This window comes from Mercenaria mercenaria, chromosome 11, assembly GCF_021730395.1.
Source record: "Mercenaria mercenaria strain notata chromosome 11, MADL_Memer_1, whole genome shotgun sequence".
NCBI lineage: Eukaryota > Metazoa > Mollusca > Bivalvia > Venerida > Veneridae > Mercenaria > Mercenaria mercenaria.
The window spans coordinates 21,972,393-21,995,327 of NC_069371.1; the positions used below are offsets into that span (position 1 = coordinate 21,972,393).

The 22,935-nt window shown below is 35.5% G+C and overlaps 1 protein-coding gene and 1 long non-coding RNA gene across 3 annotated transcripts; both read left to right on the forward strand.

Moving 5' to 3' along the window:
- Window positions 1-741: 741 nt before the first annotated feature.
- LOC123532176 (uncharacterized) lies at window positions 742-10,842 on the forward strand. The gene is made up of 6 exons (XM_053518724.1): window positions 742-1,829; window positions 2,228-2,384; window positions 3,104-3,161; window positions 5,381-5,441; window positions 6,272-6,299; window positions 9,312-10,842. Exons 1-6 carry the CDS (start codon window positions 1,827-1,829, stop codon window positions 10,376-10,378), a joined length of 1,374 nt encoding a protein of 457 aa, XP_053374699.1. The 5' UTR covers window positions 742-1,826; the 3' UTR covers window positions 10,379-10,842.
- Window positions 10,843-20,519: 9,677 nt separating this feature from the next.
- LOC123534071 (uncharacterized) lies at window positions 20,520-21,430 on the forward strand. 2 transcript variants are annotated; one of them, XR_008366186.1, is made up of 3 exons: window positions 20,520-20,769; window positions 20,965-21,050; window positions 21,335-21,430. It is a non-coding gene; the product is annotated as an uncharacterized LOC123534071 (long non-coding RNA). The 2 variants fall into 2 exon arrangements; XR_008366185.1 differs by having other exon boundaries at window positions 21,365-21,430.
- The last annotated feature ends 1,505 nt before the right edge of the window (window positions 21,431-22,935 follow it).

Consider the following 22,935-nt stretch of genomic DNA (forward strand, 5'->3'; position numbering starts at 1 on the left):
TTGGTCTGAATGTTCATCTTGATGATATCTAGGTCAGGTTTGAAACTGGGTCACGTGCCATCAAAAAGTAGGTCAGTAGGTCAAATAATAGAAAAACCTTGTGACCTCTCTAGAAGCCTTATTTTTTAATGGATCTTCATGAAAATTGGGTCATGTGGAGAAGGTGAGCGATTCAGGACCATCATGGTCCTCTTGTTTCTAGGGTGCCTCAAGTAAACGGATTTAATGAGACAGAATTGTAACTCCAACATTGAAAAATTAAGGTCGAATCCTGCGAGTCTGTTTTGAATTTTGCTCACTTCATTCAAAAATAACCTTTGGGCAGAAGTAAACCCTACCTTCATTTCTTCCACAATATGTAATCTAAAGAATGAAGGCAAAATAGAGAACTTTTACCGCATGTAACTCAGTATTTTTAAAGATGTCTAACTACCCCTTCTGTTTCAGAGGTAAATTCACTTTGAACAGCAAAAAATCGCTTATTAAATGATTTTTTTTCTACTTTTGTACAATAAATCAATAATAAGTCTTGAAAAAAGTAAAAACTTACTAGAAAAAAAGGAAAATAAGGGGGAAAAAATTTGGTCCCAGTGGGGCTTGAACCTACGCCCCCCTGAAAATTGCAGTCAAAGTAGGTTTATGGTAGGAATTGAATACTCTTCAATAAGGAGGTACTCTATTATGGGCCTAATACCTTAATTAGCAGAGGGATCAAGTTGTATTTTTGAAATGTATCAAATGTCCCTTAATTGCCACAAAATTACCATGGTTGAAATCATTAAAGATAAGGTTAATGTTTACTTTATGGTAGTTGAATTTATTATGGGTATTTATGATATCGATGTTTTATCTGATTTATTTCTTTGTACATTCTACTTCCGCTTTAGGTCAATATTTTTCTCATGTGTTTTCAGAGATTTATACCCACATTGACCGCTTAATGGCAAGTGGTTTTGTTAAATTTTCAGTTTTCATAGGTATAAGGTTGTAATAGTATATTATATTTGCTGTATGAATGCTCAAAAAGATTATTAAGATACTTCAAAGTGGCAATCAAACTTCCGCTTTGAGTTTGAATCACTTTCCCCTCAAGTCCAAAGGTTCAAGCCTTACTTGGGTTGCGTGAGGAAGCCATCTTGTGGCTTGTGGAATGTTGTTGGTTCTACCAGTGCCAAACATATTGCCACGAGGGACATCTGGTATTGATTCCTCCATTAAATCATGAAAGTCAAAGAATGAACTGAATTGCACCTGTTTTACTTAAACCTTAACCTGCCGGCTTAGCTCAATAGGGAGAGCGCTGATCTACAGATTGCGGGTTTCGTGAGTTTGATTCTTGGGTGGGCCTTATGTTCTCCGTGACAATTTGATAAAAGAAATTATATCTGAAGTCATTCGTCAACTACCTCTGTTTCATGCTGGGAAGTTGGAAGTTACTTGCAGTGAACAGGTTTGTACTGGTACAGAATCCAGGAACACTGGTTAGGTTAACTGCCTGCCGTTACATAACTGAAATACTGTGAAAAATGGTGTTAAACTCAAAACAAACAAAATTTACTTAAACCTTGAAACCTACCATACATTAAACTTTAATTTTGAGTGCTGACTTTCAACTTGCATTCACAAGTACACTTTAATAGCTTTCTTGGAAACTGTTGTACGTTTCTTAAAATGGTATTTAAAAAATCAGTTTTAATTTCCAAAGTAAGCCTTTGTTTAAGCTGTTTGCCCCCAAACTGACATTAAATAATGTTTTATGTTTTCCAGAGTAGCAAAAAAGTTGAAGTCAATGAGAAACTGAATACTACCAATGAACCTGTACTAATATGGTATGTTCTAATTTATTCTAAAATTTATTATGTATATCATAGTAATTTTTATGTGACACTTTGTATTTAATACGATCTGCCTCACCCCTTTAAAAAAAATCCAGTACTCTCCAGGTGTTTGTCAGTACTTTTGAATTGAGAAGCTTTCACCAGTTCCACTTCTCCACTGCACTCGCATTAAATTTTCTGTCTAACGGTAACTGTTTCCTGGTGAGTCTTGCAGTGCAATATTCATACAGTCAGTGTTAACGAATCTGTCAGTGAGCAGTTTAAACGCATTCCTCTAGACAAAATCTGATCTATTTATTGTACTGCTGCAGCTCTAAAGTTTTTGATATGACGGAACTGATAAACTTTCTAATTTAGCTGTTGTGTGATAACTTATGTATTATTTTCAGACTTCACAGCCTCCAGGATATCCAGATCATTTATATTGTAAATGCTCAGTTGAGGAAGATAAGCATTGTGGTTTTGGAAATGTCACCACAATAAGATCTACAGATGGGCAAAGATTTCCTATTGTAGTAGAAGATGAACACACACCACATGAAAAAGGTGATCTTTTGTTTGCAATTTGTTGGACTAACTCTAAGTTTTACTACATGTGTAATTTGGTCACCATTCCTAGAAGAAACTATTTTTGTCTTCACCATTTATTCAGCAATAATCTTGACAAAATTCCATTCATATCCAGGGGAAAATAGTAAGCACACTATATAATGTTCCACATATAAATGTAAAGCTATATTGCCCAGTTGCTTAAATAGCAAATGCAATTATGTAATGAATAATTTTGTTTATTGTCTTCTTTTATTAATGTTGGAAGTTTTCAGCTTTTATATAGAATAGATATACGTGTATTCAAGTATTCTCTGCTTGTTCCCATGGCATTAAGGTACAGCTTAGTCTAGTTTCCATAAAACAGAAAATGAATCTACAAAAATCTGCCCCTATCAGACATCTCAAGGCTTTGATTTTTACACTGTCTACACTTAATTTAGAGAGTTAACTGTACTTCATACATATCGAGACTTTGCCATTTGTATTATTTTTGTATATATATAGCCATGAAATGAGTAGGAAACGGTGAATCAATAGGAATAATTAAGACATATAATAGAGTTTCTTATATGTTACATATGTATAATTATGGAAACTTTATAAATTTTCTTGAATGTCAGAAAACACTGACCCAATAGGGCATGGTGGGGTGGATGTTAAAAAATGGCATTAACCATAACAATTTTATAATAATTACTTCATGACCATTTCAGGCAAACCTGAGGATGATGATAATTTTCTGCCACAAGGGCAACAAACTGATGATAGCAGGTAAAGTTTAGTGTAGATTTATGATAAAGGATCTTTTGGGCTTTAGCTCATTTACGAGGGTGATTGAATAAATACTTTCACTAATGGTCTTCCATAGACACCATTGTAAATAACAGCACTGAAGTTTCATGTACTAGATGAGGAATGTTTACTCAACATACCTGTGAAATGTCAATTTAATTCATTTACAGTTGACCAAGTGATCCATTGTTGAAGAATATATACTTGTATACATGGCTTCGTGTGAAGAAGAAAGCAATCAGGGTTTACATTAACGCCCATGTTTTTTTTTAGCTCACTGTCACATAGTGACAAGGTGAGCTTTTGTGATCACCGTTCGTCGTCCATGCATCCTTGCGTCAGCAATTTCTTGTCTGCACGATAATGGTTTCATTTATGATTTTATTTTAACCAAACAGCTTATTTTAGTAACTTTTTATTATTGGCCGTAGGGAAAAACTGAGACCACTTTTCTGTGGTATAACATTGTTAACATTGTAGAAGCCACATTTTTGACCCTATCTCCATGAAACTTGGTCAGAATGTTTATCTTGATGATTCTGAGGCCATTGTTAACAGGTGAGCGATATAGGACCATCATGGCCCTCTTGTTATAAATTGTGTCATATCCATGGTAGCTCTGTAGCGAGGTTTAGAATAGTTTTTCCTTGGGTTAGAAAACTTCAAGGGCGTGAATATAGTCTTCTAGACAGTAACCATCTAGGCATGCCTGTTGTTGTAGCACAAAGGAAAACATTGCTGCCGTTAGGGGTATGGTACTACTCTCGCACGGTATTTGTAACAATAACGTGTTAAATGTTATTATTGAGAAAAGGGGAATCTGGAAGTGAAACCATTATCAGTGACAAAATAGTTTTACTACTTTTGAGTCGTACTGACTACAAAGAAAACCCTATTGACCATGAAGTAAAGCTTGAATTACCAATAAAGATATAATCGACTTTTCCGATAATGTTTTCGTTATCGTTCTCTATTTAAACAAGAAGATGTTCCGTATACTGTTTCCCAAACAGCTCACACAATAGGCATTTATTCTGTATTCTGACTGAATCTTTAAAATTAAAAGTTTGTGCTACATGAGTTCCCTAAGTCGCAGCATTTAGATTGTGCCAAAAACTGCTGAAAAACTATTACAGGTGTACTCCCAAGAAAATTTCTGGGTTGCTCACTGGGAATGAAACTTTGGTTTATTATCGTAAGTCCCAGCAACGCATTAATAAAACATGGCTGAGTTAAAGTCAGGCAAGGCCGGTCAGTGCAAAAAGAACAAAAAGTACCAGTATTGTTCTATATACCATTTTCTCCAATTCTAGTGCTTGTTGTACAAATTCCTTGCAAAGAGGGTAAAACCGTCACAAGAAAGTTCTAATGAAATAAAGTACTTAAGCTGTAAAAATATTCAACCAAAATAATCACCCCAGCAAAGGTTTGAAAGGCATACATCTGATTTATGACAGTGCATCCATCCTCACAGTCTATCTTAGAACAAGCAAATGCTATTCAGTTTAAGTAACCCACCTAATTCTCCTGACCTATGTCGTTGTGACTTTTTTCTACCTTCCTTGCTAGAGAAAATGTTTGCAGGTGCTGTCCTTTGGTCTGAAATTTTTCAATGTCTAAACAGTATACCATGGGGAGACTACTTTGTACCATTAATGTCATGCATAGTAAGGCTCCAAATATATGTTACTGTGCAGGGAGGATACTTTGAAGGGATGATGTAAAAATTGTTTTGATTTCGTTGATAATTTAAGCATATAAAGAATAATGATCACTTTCGTAACTCAAGATATTTTGCTTCTCAACGACATATTTCATTTTTTTTTTAATGTAATGAAGTTTTCGATGGTTTAAGTTACACTTCTTCTTCTTCTTCATTTGCAACTACACTGTCAGACCAGTAGCCTCGATGAAACGTGATTTGCCGCAGATCCTCAGTGCCTCTGTACAGGTTCTGGTGGATTGAGGTATCTAGCAGCCAAATCACAGCTCACTCTTAAGTTTCACAAACTCAGCTCAATTACAGTCTCTTAAGGTATCATATGTTTAAATGTCATTAAATTTTCTGTGTTTGGGTTGCTCTAAACCCAGGATAAAACAAGCAAGTTACTCATCTCCTCACAACTTGGAATGATCAGTGTTTTTACTGAACAGTCCCATTGTTTTCTGTCTGTCATAACTTTAAATCTTTGTTTCAGTGTATTATCAGAACAAAAACAGTTGCAGCCAGTCACAGAGAAGACAGGAACTGTTTGTAAAGTAAGTGCGTGGTCATGTGCATCAGTAACTGTGAAAGGGGTACAATGACTGAGGAGTTAAGGTTACTAACTTCGAATGGTTTACCCCACCACTGCATGGAATATAGAAATCTTTCAAGCAAAGAAGCTGTCTAGCTGGCTAGGGAAATTTTGATGGTTGTACCAGATGATTGCTTGTGAAGGAAATAATGTTTGTAAAGGCAATGGGGTCTGCTCTACCATAAAAGCTGGTATAAAAGCTGGTATGTTGTCATATGAAATAAGATAGTGCCTGTGTGACTTAATATCGCAATTTCTCCAGCTGGCTTACTGAAGGTCAGTGGTTCTAACCAAGTCATGCCCTGATGAAATACATTTAATGCCAGTTGGTTCACTTAGGGTCTTCCTCGACCATGAAAAGCTGAAAAGTTGCCATATGACATGATTTTGTCAGTGAGATGTTAAACTTAACAAACAAATAGAATAAAATCTCAACAAGCATAATGGTTTAGAGGTTGAGGCTGCTGTTTTAATACTAGTTGACCTCTGAGTCCTCACTCCTTTATGATTCCTGATTCTGTGATGTTGCAATGAATCTACCAAGATGCTCATTTTTATCTGAAGTAATGCTAGTAGCTGCAGTCCTGCCATTAAATCTTGACAGTCAGCATATGACATTTAATTAGAGTGCAATAAATTAAGTATGAACATCTTATTTTCTATTGGCTGATTTTCATTCTTTTGTCTGGGTCAACAAATGAACCATATTTAAGAAAAGTATGTCTGTAAAAGGAATCTGTTACAAGGAATTCCAGTATTCTTTTTACTTAATAAGCATTTTTTTATACACAGGTTCTTCCAAGAGATGAAATGAAACCAGGTAAGCATTTATGAAAAATTATACTTTCCATGTCTGCAAATTGCAGCATCTTGATAATTTTGCTGTCCGCAAATGTGTAAAAGGCATATATATGTTTCAGGCTGTAGTTTCAATGCCAGGATCACTTAGTGTTCATATACAGTAGAATTCCGCTATTAAGACCACCCATGGTTCTTTGTAAAACTGGTCTTATTAGCGGTCTGGTCTGATTAGTGGACAAGGCTATACGGGGAAGGTCTGGCAGATAATAACACATTGGAATACAATCAAGACGCAATAATGGCAAACACAGTGTTCAATTTATATGTAGCTTTATTTTCTTTATGGCTATGTTAGTATCAGAAACGAAAGAAGACTGATAAAGATAAGTATTTCATTAGCCTTAAATACTTGATCACTGTGTTAATCAAAGAATTACGGATCAAACTGTGTATTAATTAAGGACGCACTTAATTAATAATGAATTTTGTTCAATTAAAGACAAGTACAACAATATCAAACCTTTTCAAACTTCATTCTCCGCTGAAATTCCAAACGTATTTACATTAATAATAACAAACAAACACCGTTTAGATCTAATTAAATCCGTTTTAATCCAGTCAATTCGATCAGCGGGCATTCGTCTAATTACAAACAAATTAATTATTTCAACAATTTCTTATGTTAAAATAGCGATGTAAAACACCAAACATCTTAAAATAGCAATTTCAGACAATCAAACAGTTTGATACGTTGTTTTGATAACATTTAAAAGACTTCTTAGCAATTAACGGATAAATACACAATGTACACGCTTAACGTGTTAACACGATGTCGCACGTGTTAATTCCCGCGGCGATTCGCGGTAACATACAAAAAATTTTGAGTGGTCGTAATTGCGGTGATTAATTAAGTGTGAAAAAATCAAACAGTTCTGAAATTGGTGGTCGCATTAGTGGATTAACGGTCTGGTCGCATTTTCGGACAAACGACCATTGGTTTTAAGAAGGAAATATTCCGTTCTTTGCAAAATCGGTCGTATTAGCGGTGCGGTCGTAGTTTCGGCGTGGTCGTAAGTAGGAATTTTACTGTAGTTACCGGTTCAACAAGACCATAGTAAATGCATAAATTTATTTTGCTTGGTTGAGTTATAAAACATGCTTCCTTTGCCGAGTGTTTAAGACTGCTGACTCCTAATCAGTTGCTCCTCAGACGTGTGGGTTCAAAACCTCACTTGTGGTGTAAAACACTTTGTATGTGGAATCTATCCAGCTGGATTAGAGATCTGTAGATATGTCTGCCCACCCACCCCCTCACTGGGGGAGACATATTGTTTTTGCCCTGTCCGTCCTTCCGTACCTCACACTTCATTTCCGATCAATAACTGGAGAACCACTTGACCCAGAATGTTGAAACTTCATAGGATGATTGTTAATGCAGAGTAGATGACCACTATTGATTTTGGGGTCACTCTGTTAAAGGTCAATGTCACAGGGGCCTGATAATAACTTGAGAACCACTTGACCCAGAATGTTGAAACTTCATAGGATGATTGGTCATGCAAAGTAGATGGTCCCTATTGAATTTGGGGTCACTCTATCAAAGGTCAAGATCACAGGGGCCTGAACAGTTTCGGTCAGTAACTTGAGAACCACTTGACCCAGAATGTTGAAACTTAATAGAATGACTGGTAATGCAGAGTAGATGGCTACTATTGATTTTGGGGTCAGTCTATTAAAAGTCAAGGTTTCAGCGGACAGAAATTGAAAATCCATTTCTGGTCAATAACTTGAGAACCATTGGACCTAGAACCTTCAAACTTCATAGGGTGATAGGATTTACAGAGTAGATGCATGGCCCCTGTTGTTTTTGGTGTCACTCCATCAAAGGTCAAAGTCATAGGGAGCTGAACATAGAAAACTCTTTCCAATCAATAACTTGAGAACCACTTGATCCAGAATGTTGAAACTTAATAGGATGATTGGACATGCAGAGTAGATGACCCCTATTGATTTTGGGGTCACTTGATCAAAGATCAAGGTCACAGGAGCCTGACCAATAACTTGAGAACCTTTAGGCCTAGAATGTTGAAACTTAGTTGGATGACTTGACATGCCAAGTAGATGATCACTATTGCAGCCAACCATCAGTGTCTCTTTGACTTTTGCTCCTGTCCCCTATTGATTTCTTGCCTGTACAACTATGCATTGGGGGAGACATGCGTTTTTTTACAAAAGCATCTTCAGGTTCTACCTAGATATGTTCCATGCCTGGAACAAAGCCTGTAGTGGCACCTTGGGTCTTCCCTACCATCAAAAGCTGGAAAAGGTCACAGTATGATCTTTAATTATGTCAGTGTATGAAAAGCAACAAAAACAATTACAAAATAGCTATTGTTATATTTATGTCTCCCACCACACAGTGGTGTGGGAGACATATTGATTTACTCCTGTCTGTGTGTCTGTCTGTCATAAAACTTGTCCGCACACTAAGTCAAACATTTCTCATCCAATCTTCACAAAACTTGAACAAAATGTGTTTGCCAATAAGTGCTTGGCCGAGTTCGATTACTAGCCAAATTGCTCAGGCACTTCAGAATTATGGCCCTTGAATTACCAAAAAAAAAAATGCTGAGATTTTTTATGCATTTTTGACCTCAAAAAAAGCCCTATACTGAGACTGACTTATTTCCTCATCAGTGGAGCCATACTTTGAGAAAACCAACATAGTGCATTTGCGACCAGCATTGATCCAAACCAGCTGCACATCTGCGCAGTCTAGTCAGGATCCATGCTGTTCTCTAACAGTTTTTCTAATTGCAATAGGCTTTGAAAGCGATCAGCATGGATCCTGACAATACTGCGTGGATGCCTAGGCTGGTCTGGATCCATGCAGGTCGCTTATGCTTTATATTGGTTTTCTCAAGGTATGGCTCTGTATGTTTAACTTGTAGGTCCCTAATCACTTGTAGATCAACTTTGTTCTGAAGAAAGACTACAGTTACTGAAGTTGTACTGTAATTATGTATTTTAGGATCCAGTGTTCAAGCTGATGATGATACCGTGACCCTAGCTCAACTAGGAGCAAGTGTTGAAGGTGAGGATGGAAAAAAATCAGAATATCAGACAGTAAAAAGAAGTATTGTTGATATTAGCTACTGCCCTACCACTGTTAATACCAGAAATATGGCAATTGGACAGTCCTATAACAAACTGAGTTACGGACAACATGAAGCTATTAGTGTTAGTTGTAGTTCAGGTTTTAACACAAACAGTATAGCTAAACCATCTTTGCTTTCAAGGTCTTACCCTAAACAAGACCAATACTCATACAGTCCAAATACTGTTAGAAATGACACAAAAGTTAACCTTAAGCATAAATTAATGGCCAAAACTTGTAATCTTACACTTCTAAATTCTAGTCTAGAAGTTTGTCCCTCTAAGCAGGAACAAAAATTTATCCCGCAAGTTAGGGACAATCTAGTGGAAAGCAGAATTTTGCCTGGGACTTCGAAAACATATGAAGCTAAAATGATGATTGAAAAATGGACTGGCCAAAATACTGTCCCAATCCCTGCTCGTGAATTATTAAATGGTGAAGAAGACACAAACACTAGCAGTACTTCTGGAGCAAGTGATAAAGTGAAAGACTGTTTGAGAAACAAAATTCAATGTAAAGTGGTTAAATCTGATCAGTCCACAAAGTTAGAGATCTCTCTTAATAGATACCTGAAAACTAAAAAAGGAAAAGGGTCAAGCAAAGTTAAAAAAACTATGAAAAGCAAAGAAATAGAAAATGGTTTAGAAGATAACGGGAAAGTCGAAGAAGTATCCACTTCTGGACTCAGCATTCCATCTGTTGTCTCCACTCATGGGTCCAACATTCCAATAGCCATCTCTACATCTGGACCCAAGATTCCTACTATTGTCTACACTCCTGGGCCCAACATTCCAGCTACTGTCTCCATGTCGGGGCCCAATATTCCCACTCTCACAACTCCACTACCCAACATTCCAACAACTGTGAACTGTGAAAGTGTTTCAGATGAATGTCCCAGTCCTAGAAAAAAGCCCAAAGAAGAAAGCTCAAGAAAAACGTAGGTCCTGTGTTCTGTATGATGTAAACTTTAGATGGAGAAGTAAAAGAAAACACCAATATGCCGTAATGTGAGGAAATTTTGGAAAGAAGTAAAATTTTAGGAAAGTAACTTGAAATAATTAGAATTCTGCCAATTGATTAATAAGATTATGTTGAGTACTTTTATGTAAAATTTAAACTGGACAAAGTTAAAAGATTCCATAGATATCACGTTTTAGAATAACAAGCATAGAAATGTAGGAAAAAGGTGTTTTTTTTCTCTTCAAGTTTGTTGATTTTGTTCATATAGAATACAGGACCTGGTGATTTGTATAGGGAGAAAGTGTAAAAGCATCTTGTGCTTATTGTAATGCGGAGTGAAAATATCAATTTAGCAAATTTGAAATATTTAGTAAGATTTTTTAAAAATTCAACTGTACTGGTATTTGAAAATTTATGTGCTGTTACACAGATATATGGCAGTGTTTTGGAATGAATTTATATTGAATATTGGGTACTTGCCATTCACACTCTTAACAAATAGTCAAAATTAATTTTGCATCAAACTGGAGATTATCATGCTTGATACATGCATTAGATTTACTTTTGAATTGTTTCGAATCAGATTTTTTCCCATTATTCAAAATGTGTTTTTGAGTTTTGTGAAATTTTGTAGTGCAAAACTGTTCACTAAAGTCTGTTGAACATTTTCCAACCTAGCTTATTCTCCTTATGTCCTTCCATATGAGCCGTGCCATGGGAAAACCATCATAGTGGCTTAGCGACCAGCATGGATCCAGACCAGCCTGCGCATCCGCGCAGTCTGGTCAGGATCCATGCTGTTTGCTTTCAAAGCCTATTGTAATTAGAGAAACCGTTTGCAAACAGCATGGATCCTGACCAGACTGCGCGGATCCTTGCTGGTCGCAAAACCACTATGTTGGTTTTCTCATGGCGCGGCTCATATAGTAATTTGTAGGGAAGTTGTCAGCTACTTGTGAATCACATGATACTTTTTGAAAAGATTAAGACTACTAACAACTTGTAAGTTGCATTCAGTAGCTTTAGCGTGTGTGCTGAGAATAGCTGTGAATGGCCTTTTATAACACCTAGATAAAATAACTTTATTTCTTGTGTAGCACCCTTGCATCTTAACTTTTCCCGTAGTTTATCATCACCAATCATTGCATTTTAATATACCTGTGACAGAAAATAGAAAGGAAGTGATAAAACAGCAATGATTTGTTTGCTAGATTTCCACTGCACATGTCATTGAATAGTCTGTTAGCATCCTGAAGTCAAATTCAAGATTACTGTTCTTGAAATATAGAAAATTTGGAAAATGTAACTCTATTGAATTTTTAACCAACAGGTGAACTATAATAGATGAACTGAAGAACTAGAAATGTGTTCATGGGACACAGATGCCCCCACTATATGACAAAGGACACAAATTTTTTCCTAGGTCAGGGGCCATAACTCCTACAATACTGAATGAATCCGGATGCGAAACCCTAGGTGCACAACTGCAAATGCTGACCAACATTCCTTTAAACTTTAGTTACTCTAGGTCAAATACTTTTGGAGCTACACGCAACACAACATTAAAATGACAAATTTTTAACTAAGTCAGAAGCCATAACTCCTACATGACTGAATGAATCCGGATGCGAAACCCCAGGTGCACAACTGCACATGCTGACCAACATTCCTATAAACTTTGGTGACTAGGTCAAATACTTTTGGAGCTACGTGTGACACAACATTAAAATGACCAATTTTGTACTAAATCAGGGGCCATAACTACTACACAACTGAATGAATCCGGACGCAAAACCCCAGGTGCATAACTACACATGCTGACCAACATTCCTGTAAAGTTTTGTGACTCTAGGTCAAATACTTTTGGAGCTAGGCGCGACACAACATTAAAATGACCAATTTTTACAAAGTCAGGGGCCATAACTCCTACACAACTGAATGAATCCGGACGCGAAACCCCAGGTGCACAACTACACATGCTGACCAACATTCCTGTAAAGTTTTGTGACCCTACGTCAAATACTTTTGGAGCTACGTGCGACACAACATTCTCGGAAGGATGGATGGACGGACAAGGGCAAATCTATATGCCCTCAAAAGTGAGGGCATAAAAATGGCATGGCTTTGAAACTGTTTATTCTGGTTATACAGTTGCAAGGAACAGTTTCATTTTATTGTCAGGGTCTGTTTTCTGTATAAAATGGGTAGATATATTTTACAGGCATTTAGGCGTTCATATATTCCTGTGGTATTGTAGACATGGGACTCTGAAGTGTGATGCACCACTTCATATCAAGGAGCTCTCTAGCAGAACTTTTTCTGACATCTGAACTGCTAGCTAACAATATTATCCTGGCCTGGCTGCCTTTAAACCTCTAATAAATGTTGTTTTCTTCTAGGCATTTATCTCTGTTCAACACTGATTTTCAGGTGTTGACCAAGACAATATTGTCAAACAATGAATAAATGATGTCGCATTTATAGGCTGATGTTATTTGTGGAATGCTTACATTTCACGTAAACATTCTTCTGATTTGTAGCTTGAAGCTATCAAATGAGACAAATTGGACCAGATGACGTCACAGTCAAGACGTTGCCACTGATATTAGCATTTACTTATTTTTTGTCCGAGGCAAATTTGATTTTGACATAGGGGTCAACTAAAAATCCTCTTTAAATCTACATTATGTAACAGTTTTGTCAATTTTTTATCATATGTGAAGGAATGAGAGAAATTTTCCAGGTATTTTTTTAACACCCCTTGTATTTAATTGTTTGCTCTACTCAACCCTGACATTTCTCAACATAGTATTTTTTATATATTTTTTTTTTTTGCACTGGTATCAACATTTTGAAGAAATTTTAATTCAAGTGACTTTAAACTTTCACCCATAGTCTGTCGTAACACTGGAGAATTATGCAAACATTGACCTCAGCTAAATGGTAAAAGAAGTTATTTGGCAGTATACTAAACAACCTCGTACATGTTTTATAATATGTCTTGAATGTTGTATTTAGCATGTTGTTTTAATTGTTTGCATGTATTACTGTTACTGTTAACCATTGTTATATGTTATATGATAAATGTTTAATGCTTTTGAATATTGTGAAGTCATTTAATTTTTGTTGCATTCTTTTTTGTTTATTGTGAAAACTAACTTTTTCATGACACATTGATTTGCAGACATGAAATAATTGGAAATTTTATTTGTTCCTGGTGATGAAATTTAAAAAAAAAAATACTTTCCTGAAAACAGTGATTTCATAGTACAATTTAGCATTAATATACAAATGTATTTGAGCCGCACCATGAGAAAACCAACATAGTCCGTTTGCGACCAGCGTGGATCCAGACCAGCCTGTGCATCCGCGCAGTCTGGTCAGGATCCATGCTGTTAGCTTTCAAACCCTATTGCAATTAGAGAAACCGTTAGCGAACAGCATGGATCCTGACCAGACTGCATGGATCATGCTTGTCTGGATCCATGCTGGTCGCAAACGCACTATGTTGGTTTTCTCATGGCATGGCTCATTTGATGTTATAATAAACCTGTTATTAAACCCTTGTTGAAACAATTTACATTTTATTATTACTGTTGTCTTTTATGTTGGATATTTGTTTCACCCTGTTAATTGTTACTTTTGTAAAATGTTCATTGTTGCAGTAATTGCTTTATTTAAAAGAATAAATCAGTTCTGTTTCTTTCCTGTGGTTTATTTTTTTGTGCCACAAAAATGTTTGGGTGGTGGGGTACTTAAAGTTGCCCTTGTCTGTACATCTGTCTATCCGACCGAAATTGTGTCATACATATCTCAAAAAGTATTTGACCCAGAGTTTCCAGACCTCAAAGGATTGTTATTCAACATGTGACGTTTAGTCCAGTAAAGCTAGAGAAAGGTTGGAACTAATTGCAAAAGCTGCATGAAAGTACATACTTATAGCTATTTCCAGAAAAAAATCGCCGTCCGTAGGTGCTAAGGGATTTTCTCTACGGGCTGTTAAACTTTACGTAAAAAATTTCATTGTTACATAGAATTCGGAATTTTTAACGGCGCTAACTGTACACCTTAGTGACGTCATTGGGTACATGTCAACAAGTTACAGCCGCCATTTTTTTAAAACTCGATGCAACCTTTGGTTTGAATTGCCATTTTCCAAAAGAATTATCGAGATGTGAACAAATATAAGTGTGTTTCTGACGTATTTATAAATAACTGACATGTGTGTAGCAGGATATCTGGCTCACTTTGTATTTTGTCCCGATTTCGCATTGTGTTTGCTGGCCGGCTACCGGCAAATGATACGATGGTAAAATTGAATGTGTCTCTTGAATCCTACCAGAATAAAGTTTTATTAAGTTGCTGACTAAAAATATACACCAGAAAGTTCAAATATAGCAGTTTATCCAAAAATTGTTAAAAATATAAATGGTTCCACTGTTTGATTTTTTGTTGTTGTTGTTGTTTTTCCTTTATGTCATTATACAGCTGACAATAGTCTCTGGGTGTATATAGTTTTCTCTTTGTGGAAATTATTCTCTAGGTATACTTAACACTTAATAAGTCACTGTGTGAAGTTGGTCGCTTTAATTTTTAAAATCTTTTGGTGTCTTTAATAAATTGCTGAAACAGCTTCTGAATTTCTGCCCCAAACTCCCTCCTCCCCTCTACATTGCCTATCAGAACTTTCAGGTTTATATCTGCCACCGGTTCACCGTGTCTGTTTGAAGCCTCTTCAACTTCTGTTTCTAGTTTCTTTCTCTGTGTTTCATATTCTGGACATTCAAATATGAAGTGTCTGGTTGTCTCTACTTTGTCACAATTTGGACATGTCTCTTGAACATCCTGTAATATTTTCGACATATGACTGTTCAGATGGGAGTGTCCTGTTATAAGCTGATTTATAATACATTCTAGCCTTCTTTCAGAATTATAAGGTTTTCTTGGCTGTACTGTTGGAAAAATCTCCATAAATTTTTCATTACCTTCTGTGTTTTCATATCTTCTCTGCCATTTTTGCTTCACATTTGACCTTAAGTTTTTTGCTAATTCTTTCTTATCTACTTTCCTAGTGTTTTCATTCTCTTGCTTTCCTATCATTTCACTTGCTGCCTCCTTTGCTAGCTTGTCTGCAATTTCATTTCCCTCTATATTTTTATGTCCTGGTGTCCAGTGTATTTGAATCTTGTTATTCTTGTTCTCTAGGCTTTGTAATATTTTCCTTGTTTCTATTGTTAATGCTATGTTGGACTCTGGTATTGTGTTTGAAAAAATGGTTTTAATTGCTGGCTGACAGTCTACAAACAAGTGAATATTTTTTTGTTTGATGTTTTTTTCCTCTAAAAATGTTAAAGCCAGATGAATTCCATTAACTCTCCTACATAGTTGTTGCTGTTTGGACTTACTGGGCGTTTTAGTTGGACTGGATCTGAGTTTGTACCTTTCAAATATATGCATGCTCCTGCTCCTGTTGGTCCTGGATTTCCCAACGTAGACCCGTCTGTGAACATGCTGATTTCTCTGTCTGTTAATTTACTGATTATTTCAGTTATGTTCTCTACTTGCTGGTCTTTGTTATTCAGATGTTCTTCTTCATTTTTGATGTAACTGACCTTTCTACATAATTCTAGCCCTCCTTCCTTGCTATACTTGAAGTCTGTTTCTACATGTTCTAACTCTGTTTTTCCCTTAACCTCATTGAAATGATTTATTAGGTGTTTATACATGCAATTGTTAGTCTTAGCTCTGTCTGTCATCCATGCCTGCAGGTCTTGTTTGATTGGGTTTTCTTCCACTTTGCTGTAGAATCTAATCAGCTCTTCTGCATTTTTGCACTTTAAGTGTAGGGATATGGGCAGAGTACCTGTCATCACTTCTAGCTGATCTGTTGCTGTAGAAGACATACACCCTGTTGCTGTCAGTAGTGCCTTTCTCTGTACTTTTCCAAATTCCTTTTCAGCATAATCTGTTGCAGATGCTACCACTGGCATACCATAATCCATCACTGGAAGAACTAATGTTTTGTACAGTCTCATGAAGATTTCCTGATCGCATCCTCTCTTATCATTACCAAAGTGACTTATTGACCTGAGAGCTTTGAAACCAGATTTTGTTCTATTATCAACATGTACATGGAAGCTTAGTTCATCATCAATAATTATACCTAGTACTTTTTTCTGTCTAACAACTTTGAGAGTTTCATTTTTCAACATGACTCTTTCATCCCCTATGTCATATCTTTCATTTGGTTTAATGATCATTACCTCAGTTTTTTCCGCTGCTATTCCCATATTCCACCTTGTGCACCATATATTAACTAATGTGTCTATGTCTTTATTCAATTTTTGTATCACCTCTTTGATGTCCAGCCCCGATTCCCACATTGAACTGTCATCGGCAAATTCAGTGTGCTTACTTGTCACATTTGTCATGGCATCACTTGTATATATGTTGCAGAGAAATGGTGATAAAACTGATCCTTGAGGAATTCCCACTTTTGATATACAATCTCTTGACTTTTCACCATTTACAGTAATGTAGAATTTTCTGTTACACAGGTAGTTGTATAAGTATAACCATAGCCTACCTTTAATTCCTTTTTCTCTAGCTTTAAATAGAAGACCTGACCTCCATACTCTTTCAAAGCATGATTCATAGTCTAGGACAGCCACTACTGATACCTTATTGTCTGCTTTTTCTAACTGCAGGTTCTGAACCATTCTGCCAACTGCGTTTATGCATGACCTGTTTTTCCTATATGCTTCCTGACTTCCTGCAAAAATTTCTTCTGCTTCACATTTCCATCTCAGCCTATTTGCTATCACTCTTCCAAAAATCTTGCCTATCACACTTTCTAAAGTTATTGGTCTATATGCCCGCACTATGTTATAATCATCTTTACCAAGCTTTGGCATTATTAGTTTAGGGTCTGTCTTGAAAGCTTGAGGAATTTCTCCTGTTTCCCAGCATTTTTGAAAAAGTTTGCATAGAGCTCTAATCAAATTCTTTCCACCATTTTTAATAAACTCTATAAAAATCTTTTCATCTGGACTTGGTGCAGTGTTAGATTTTGCACATTCAACCGCAAGTTTTACCTCATGTTCAAAAATGTCTTGGTTTTTGTATTCATCTTCTGTAAAATGCGACATCTCGTTCTTCTGTAATTCAACTTCCTCTTTCACTTTATTCTCCACTTCTTCGAACCAATCTTTTTCCTTTGTTTCCACTTCAAGGATCTCTTTCCCATAATATTCCAGAAATTCTTCTATAATTTCCTTTTCTGTAATTGCTATTTTACCATCATTTCTCTTAATCGGTTGAACTATTAATTTATCTGCCCCTTTTCTGTTGCTATTAATTATTTTCCAAAATTTCTGAGGTTCTCTGGGATCAAGCATTTTTGTTAGATTTTCTAAGTATTCTTCTTTTGCTGTTGTTTCAACCTCCTTAAACTCATTCACCACTAACTGTAATAATTCCTTATTATGTGGATCACTCCTTTTGTGAAAAAGCCGTTTCTGCTTTCTTACAGCTTTCGCTTTTTGCTCTAGTTCTTTAGACCACCATCCCTTACTATGTATACATACTGTTTTCTTTTGCACTACTTTCTCTGCTGCCTCTAATATCTTATTACATATATCTTGGTATGCCTCCTCTACGTCTCCATTTTCTTCCCAACTGTCAAAAAGATTTTGGCATTCTGCTCCAAATTGGTACCAGTCAGTTCTTTTAAAATCCCACTTGATCACCTTATCAATAACTTCTTTCTTCCCTATGCTGAAGGTTATCAGTTTGTGGTCACTGTTTAAATATACTTCTTCTTGTACTTGCCAGTTTATTACCTTTTCAAGTAACACTTCTTGAACCATGGTTAAGTCAATTATTCTATCCTTTCTTGTAAATTCTTTGTTATTTGTTAAGTGTAAGTCTTTTTTCTTATATAAAAACTCAAACAATAATTTACCGAGATCATTCTCTTTTTCATTTCCCCAGTACTGATGAGTAGCATTGAAATCACCCATTAACAGAATTGGTAGACTTTCCTTATATAAAGTCTCTACAACTCTAAATAACTCCAATAAACTACTTTTATCTCCAGGAGGAATGTACACTGATCCTATGACTAAATTTACATCTTTACTGTAAACATTACACCATACTGCCTCAAGTTTATTTGTAGATAATTCTTTCCTTTCCAACACTTTTATATTTTTACGTATCATTAGTGCTACTCCTCCTCCTTGTTTATCTGTTCTCTCTTTGGCTATCCAGTTCCAATATCTCTTTATAGAGTCTAATTTGTCTTTCGGATGCCAAATTTCACTAATCGCAAAAATGTCTATCATTTGTTTCTTGCAAGCCTCTAAAATCAAGTCCATGCTTGTATTCACTGAGCGCACGTTTGCTTGTGCAAACTTCATAGCGTCTTAGAATTAAAAATAACTTACAAAATTCACAGTATAATTATATCACATAATTATACCAACACAATAAATATCACATTTTACAACAATTACATAATAATGTATTTTTCTCATTCAAATATATTGCACACAATTAATCTCATTTACACCGACATTCATTCTTCTGTATTTACTGGCGATTTGCTAATTTGTTTAAGACTGTAATGAATATAGGACACTCATTGGAGCTGGCTGCATGATTTAGTTTGCAATTTGCACATTTTGGATCTTTACTACAATCTGAGCTGTTGTGATTCTCTGAGCATCTTTCACATCTAACACTATTTGAGCACATACTTGCTACATGCGAGTATTCCTGGCATTTGTAACAGCGAGTGGGGACCTTTCTCTTATTTCTATAACTTTCAATTTTAATTGATTTCTGGTTTATGATGATTTTTTCCTTGAATAAATTATTCAGGTCTTCTGCTGACTCACAATTCACCAGAACTATTGGAATAGGTTTGTATGAATTTCTAAGTTTAAATCTTCTAACTTTAACCCTAATATCTGTTTGATTTTCAATAATTTCCTCTATTTTTGATTCTTCTAATTTAGTATCTACATTTCTGAAAATAAGTCTATGCTTTGGACTTGTACTGTGCGCTTTGACTGACTCTCCACTATTATCAAAAGCCTCTTTTGGCCATTTGCTCAACAGTTTGTTTTGTTCTTCTTTACTATTTGTGTGTATTGCGAAACCTCCCCTAGATAACGAGTAAGCATGTGTGATGTTCACTCCTGGTTTCGCTTTTTGAATCTCCTTTTTCAGAATACCACTCTCTCTATATTTTCCTGGATCTTTCACACCATCTAAGATTATAATGAATTTGTCTTCCACTTTTTTTTGGTGTGAAATCTTGCCTACACTGGCCGTTACCTTCTGTTTTATATCAACCTTAGGTGAATCTTTATATGTGTCTTTTGTTTTATCTAATTTATTATTTTTCTCCAGTAATTCAATAATACAAAATGCACATGTATAATTAATTTTCAGTTTGTCATATTTCTTTGCATCTTCTGGATTAACACAGGCACATTCACAATGCCACCAGCTTTTACATGTCTCACATTCAATCCAGGATGTTTTAGAATATCTTTTGACGGGCGGTGTTTCCTTACTGCATCCTCTGCATGCTTCGTTTTCTGTATCCGATTCTGAATCACTGTCTTTTTTTGCTATGTTTATCTTGTTTTTCCTTTTTCTTGGCATTTCGAAAAGCAAAAAGTCATTTTATTTATAATGATAAAGTTGTTTATCTTACCTGACAACCGTTGCTAGGACTAAAAACCTCAATATTTCATGTCAGTTCGTCACTTATCATGAAAAAATCTTCTTTTTCTCGGATACAAACTCAGATTGTGTATTCCCAACACTTATTTCCGCCAGCCTTGACCTCTAGGTGAGGAAATTAATGTTTACAAGTTGTTTCCCTTCAACTTCCGGTTTCAGCTACGCTCAATTTCGTAGTTAAAAAGACACTTTTTTTATCCCAAAAAGTTTTTTACAGCTGTATTTAGTTTTTTCTAAATAAATATCCTGAAAGTTATCGAATAATCAATTTATTATTCTTGAAAATAATTTTTTTTTTTTTTATCTCTCATAGAAAAAGCGACCAACTTCTCCCTATTCTACGGAAGCGGATAGGGACCATGAATGCGCCAATTTCCCGATTTTTTTGTAACGTCATTTTTAAATCGAAACCAGAGCATTTTTGTCAATTTAAACAGTTTTGTTTAGTTCTGTTAAATGTTTTTGATCAAAATAATATTTTATGATCACATTGAGATGCCTATCATTCTAATTCGGTATACGTTTTTTGCAGTTCAGACTCTAGTTTCATGGTATGTGCCTACAAGATGGATTGGTTAGAAACAAGTACAATCATGTTGCTGAAGATCTTTTCAAGGTATGAATTAAGTTTGATATATCCCTTCATTCTGATCAGACTAGACACAACTATAATTATGATATTGAAATAAAAATGCAGGGAAAATTTATGTCGTTGAAGTGAAGCTTGAATGATAATATGTATAAAATAAATGCAACCTAAGTTCAAGTATTTATTTAATACTTTTATATGATTCTGTTATTTATTTTACAGTTTGATTACAATGTAGACCTATGGTGTGTGAATGAATTCCAATTCACTGACAGTGTTTGTTTGGATCCTGCTATTTATATCATCTGGTAATTGGTCTTAAATTGATCACATTAAGCTTGATTTCACTTTTCAAATATTTCTGTTTCATGTTATTTTTTATTTCAGTATTTATACAGAACCTTAAACTAATCTTTTGTCTAAGATCGAACTATTAATCGGTTATTACTGAAAACAAAAGACAATATTGTGACAATAATCATTTTACATCAGTATGCTTGTAACACAATTCAGATATAGGGTCGTGTTTGCGTTCATTTTTCTCTGCAGACCTGGAAATTAAGAAACTCATCTCAGAATTTTTATATTTCAGGATTTGTTCAGTTGTTCTATGTTGATCCAGGTGGTATTTGTGGAGGTGATGCATACTCTAGCATAATGGCAGAACCAATGGACATATCATCAGAAGTAAGAACATTCATAAGTCTTGTTGTATATCACACAATATCAAATACGCTACTTGAAGTAACTAAAACTCATAATAGATAGTAACCCAAGGCATTGAGATATATTATACAGATGCTTGGGTCATAAGAACTGATAGGATGATAGACATAATCAAGCGTCTTTCGTTTTATTATTAATGAATTTTATATTAAAGTTGCTATACTTTATACTGGAATATATGAATTAATTTTACTGAAAAAATGCATCATCCAAATAAAACCTATTTTCATTTTTGAAGGACAGAAGCTACCCTATCTGCGACGAATTTTTAAAGAATGGATCGCCCACAGTTGTGATACGTGAAAAGGGAGCAAATAACATCAACAGAGCCAGTGAACAGAGAAATGTGAATATAACCGTGAAATCTGGTGATTCAGTTCACAGAGACTGTAGAAGGGATTTTATAGATTTGAGAAATGTAAAGACTGATAATAGTGGATATCCGTGTGACTCTTTGACAACAAGATCCAGTTGTACAACTTTCGATTTTAATTCTAATTGTTTCTTCTTCACTCACAAATGTAATAAAATATGTAGTGAAGTCCACAGAGTCGAACAATTTAATTTTACTGCAACTATAAAAGCGTTATGTTATGTAAGAAATGACTCGTGGGGTAATGAGGTTCATGCTAGGTTGGTATCAGTCCTTGATTTGCAGGCTGCTGAAGCAATTTACCATCAAGTGTGCAATGTAAACTTTCGTACTTTTAAGCAGGTGCCTGACAGGTTTGCAAAAGATGAAAAAAGCAAGAAATCACCAGGAAGACCATAGTGCACAGAATTGCTGGAAGGATTTAAAGATGTCATTAACTACATCGAAAGCAATGAAGGGGCAGCATTATCGGTCAAAGAATTAGTTCAGGTCATGGAACAAACCTGTGGAGAGAGAGCCTACACAAGTAAATATATGAAAAAGAAAATTATTGAACATTTTGGTGATACAATTACATTTGTTTCTACGCAAGGCCAAGAAGATAAAATCATTATGAAACATACCGCATCTGATATCTTAAGCAAATTCACAAAAGTAAACTTCGGACTCTCAGAGGCAGAACAAAAACGTAAAATTATTTCAACAGCTGCAAAACTTATTAAGTCTGATATTGCTGCTGTAGATGCATCAAAAACGTTTTATCCTTCTGTTGGTACTGTCCAGTCTGCAGAAAGGAACAGAAAGTTACTACCAGACACATTAGATTTTCTCCTGTCAATGTTTTCAGGAAAGGACACTGAGATAAAGATTGCAGCGATTGGCCAGTCAATTATGCAAGCTTGTAGACAAAAGTCCTTAATCTCACCATCACAACTTGGTTTAGCAGTTCAGGTTCACCATTTATATTCTTCAAGATTTCTTGTAGATGAACTTTACCAGATGGGATTTTCATCTTCCTATTCTGAGGTGCAACGTTTCCAATCCAATGCTGCTATGTCATTAAATGCTGTAGTCACAGGATTTTTTCCAGGTCA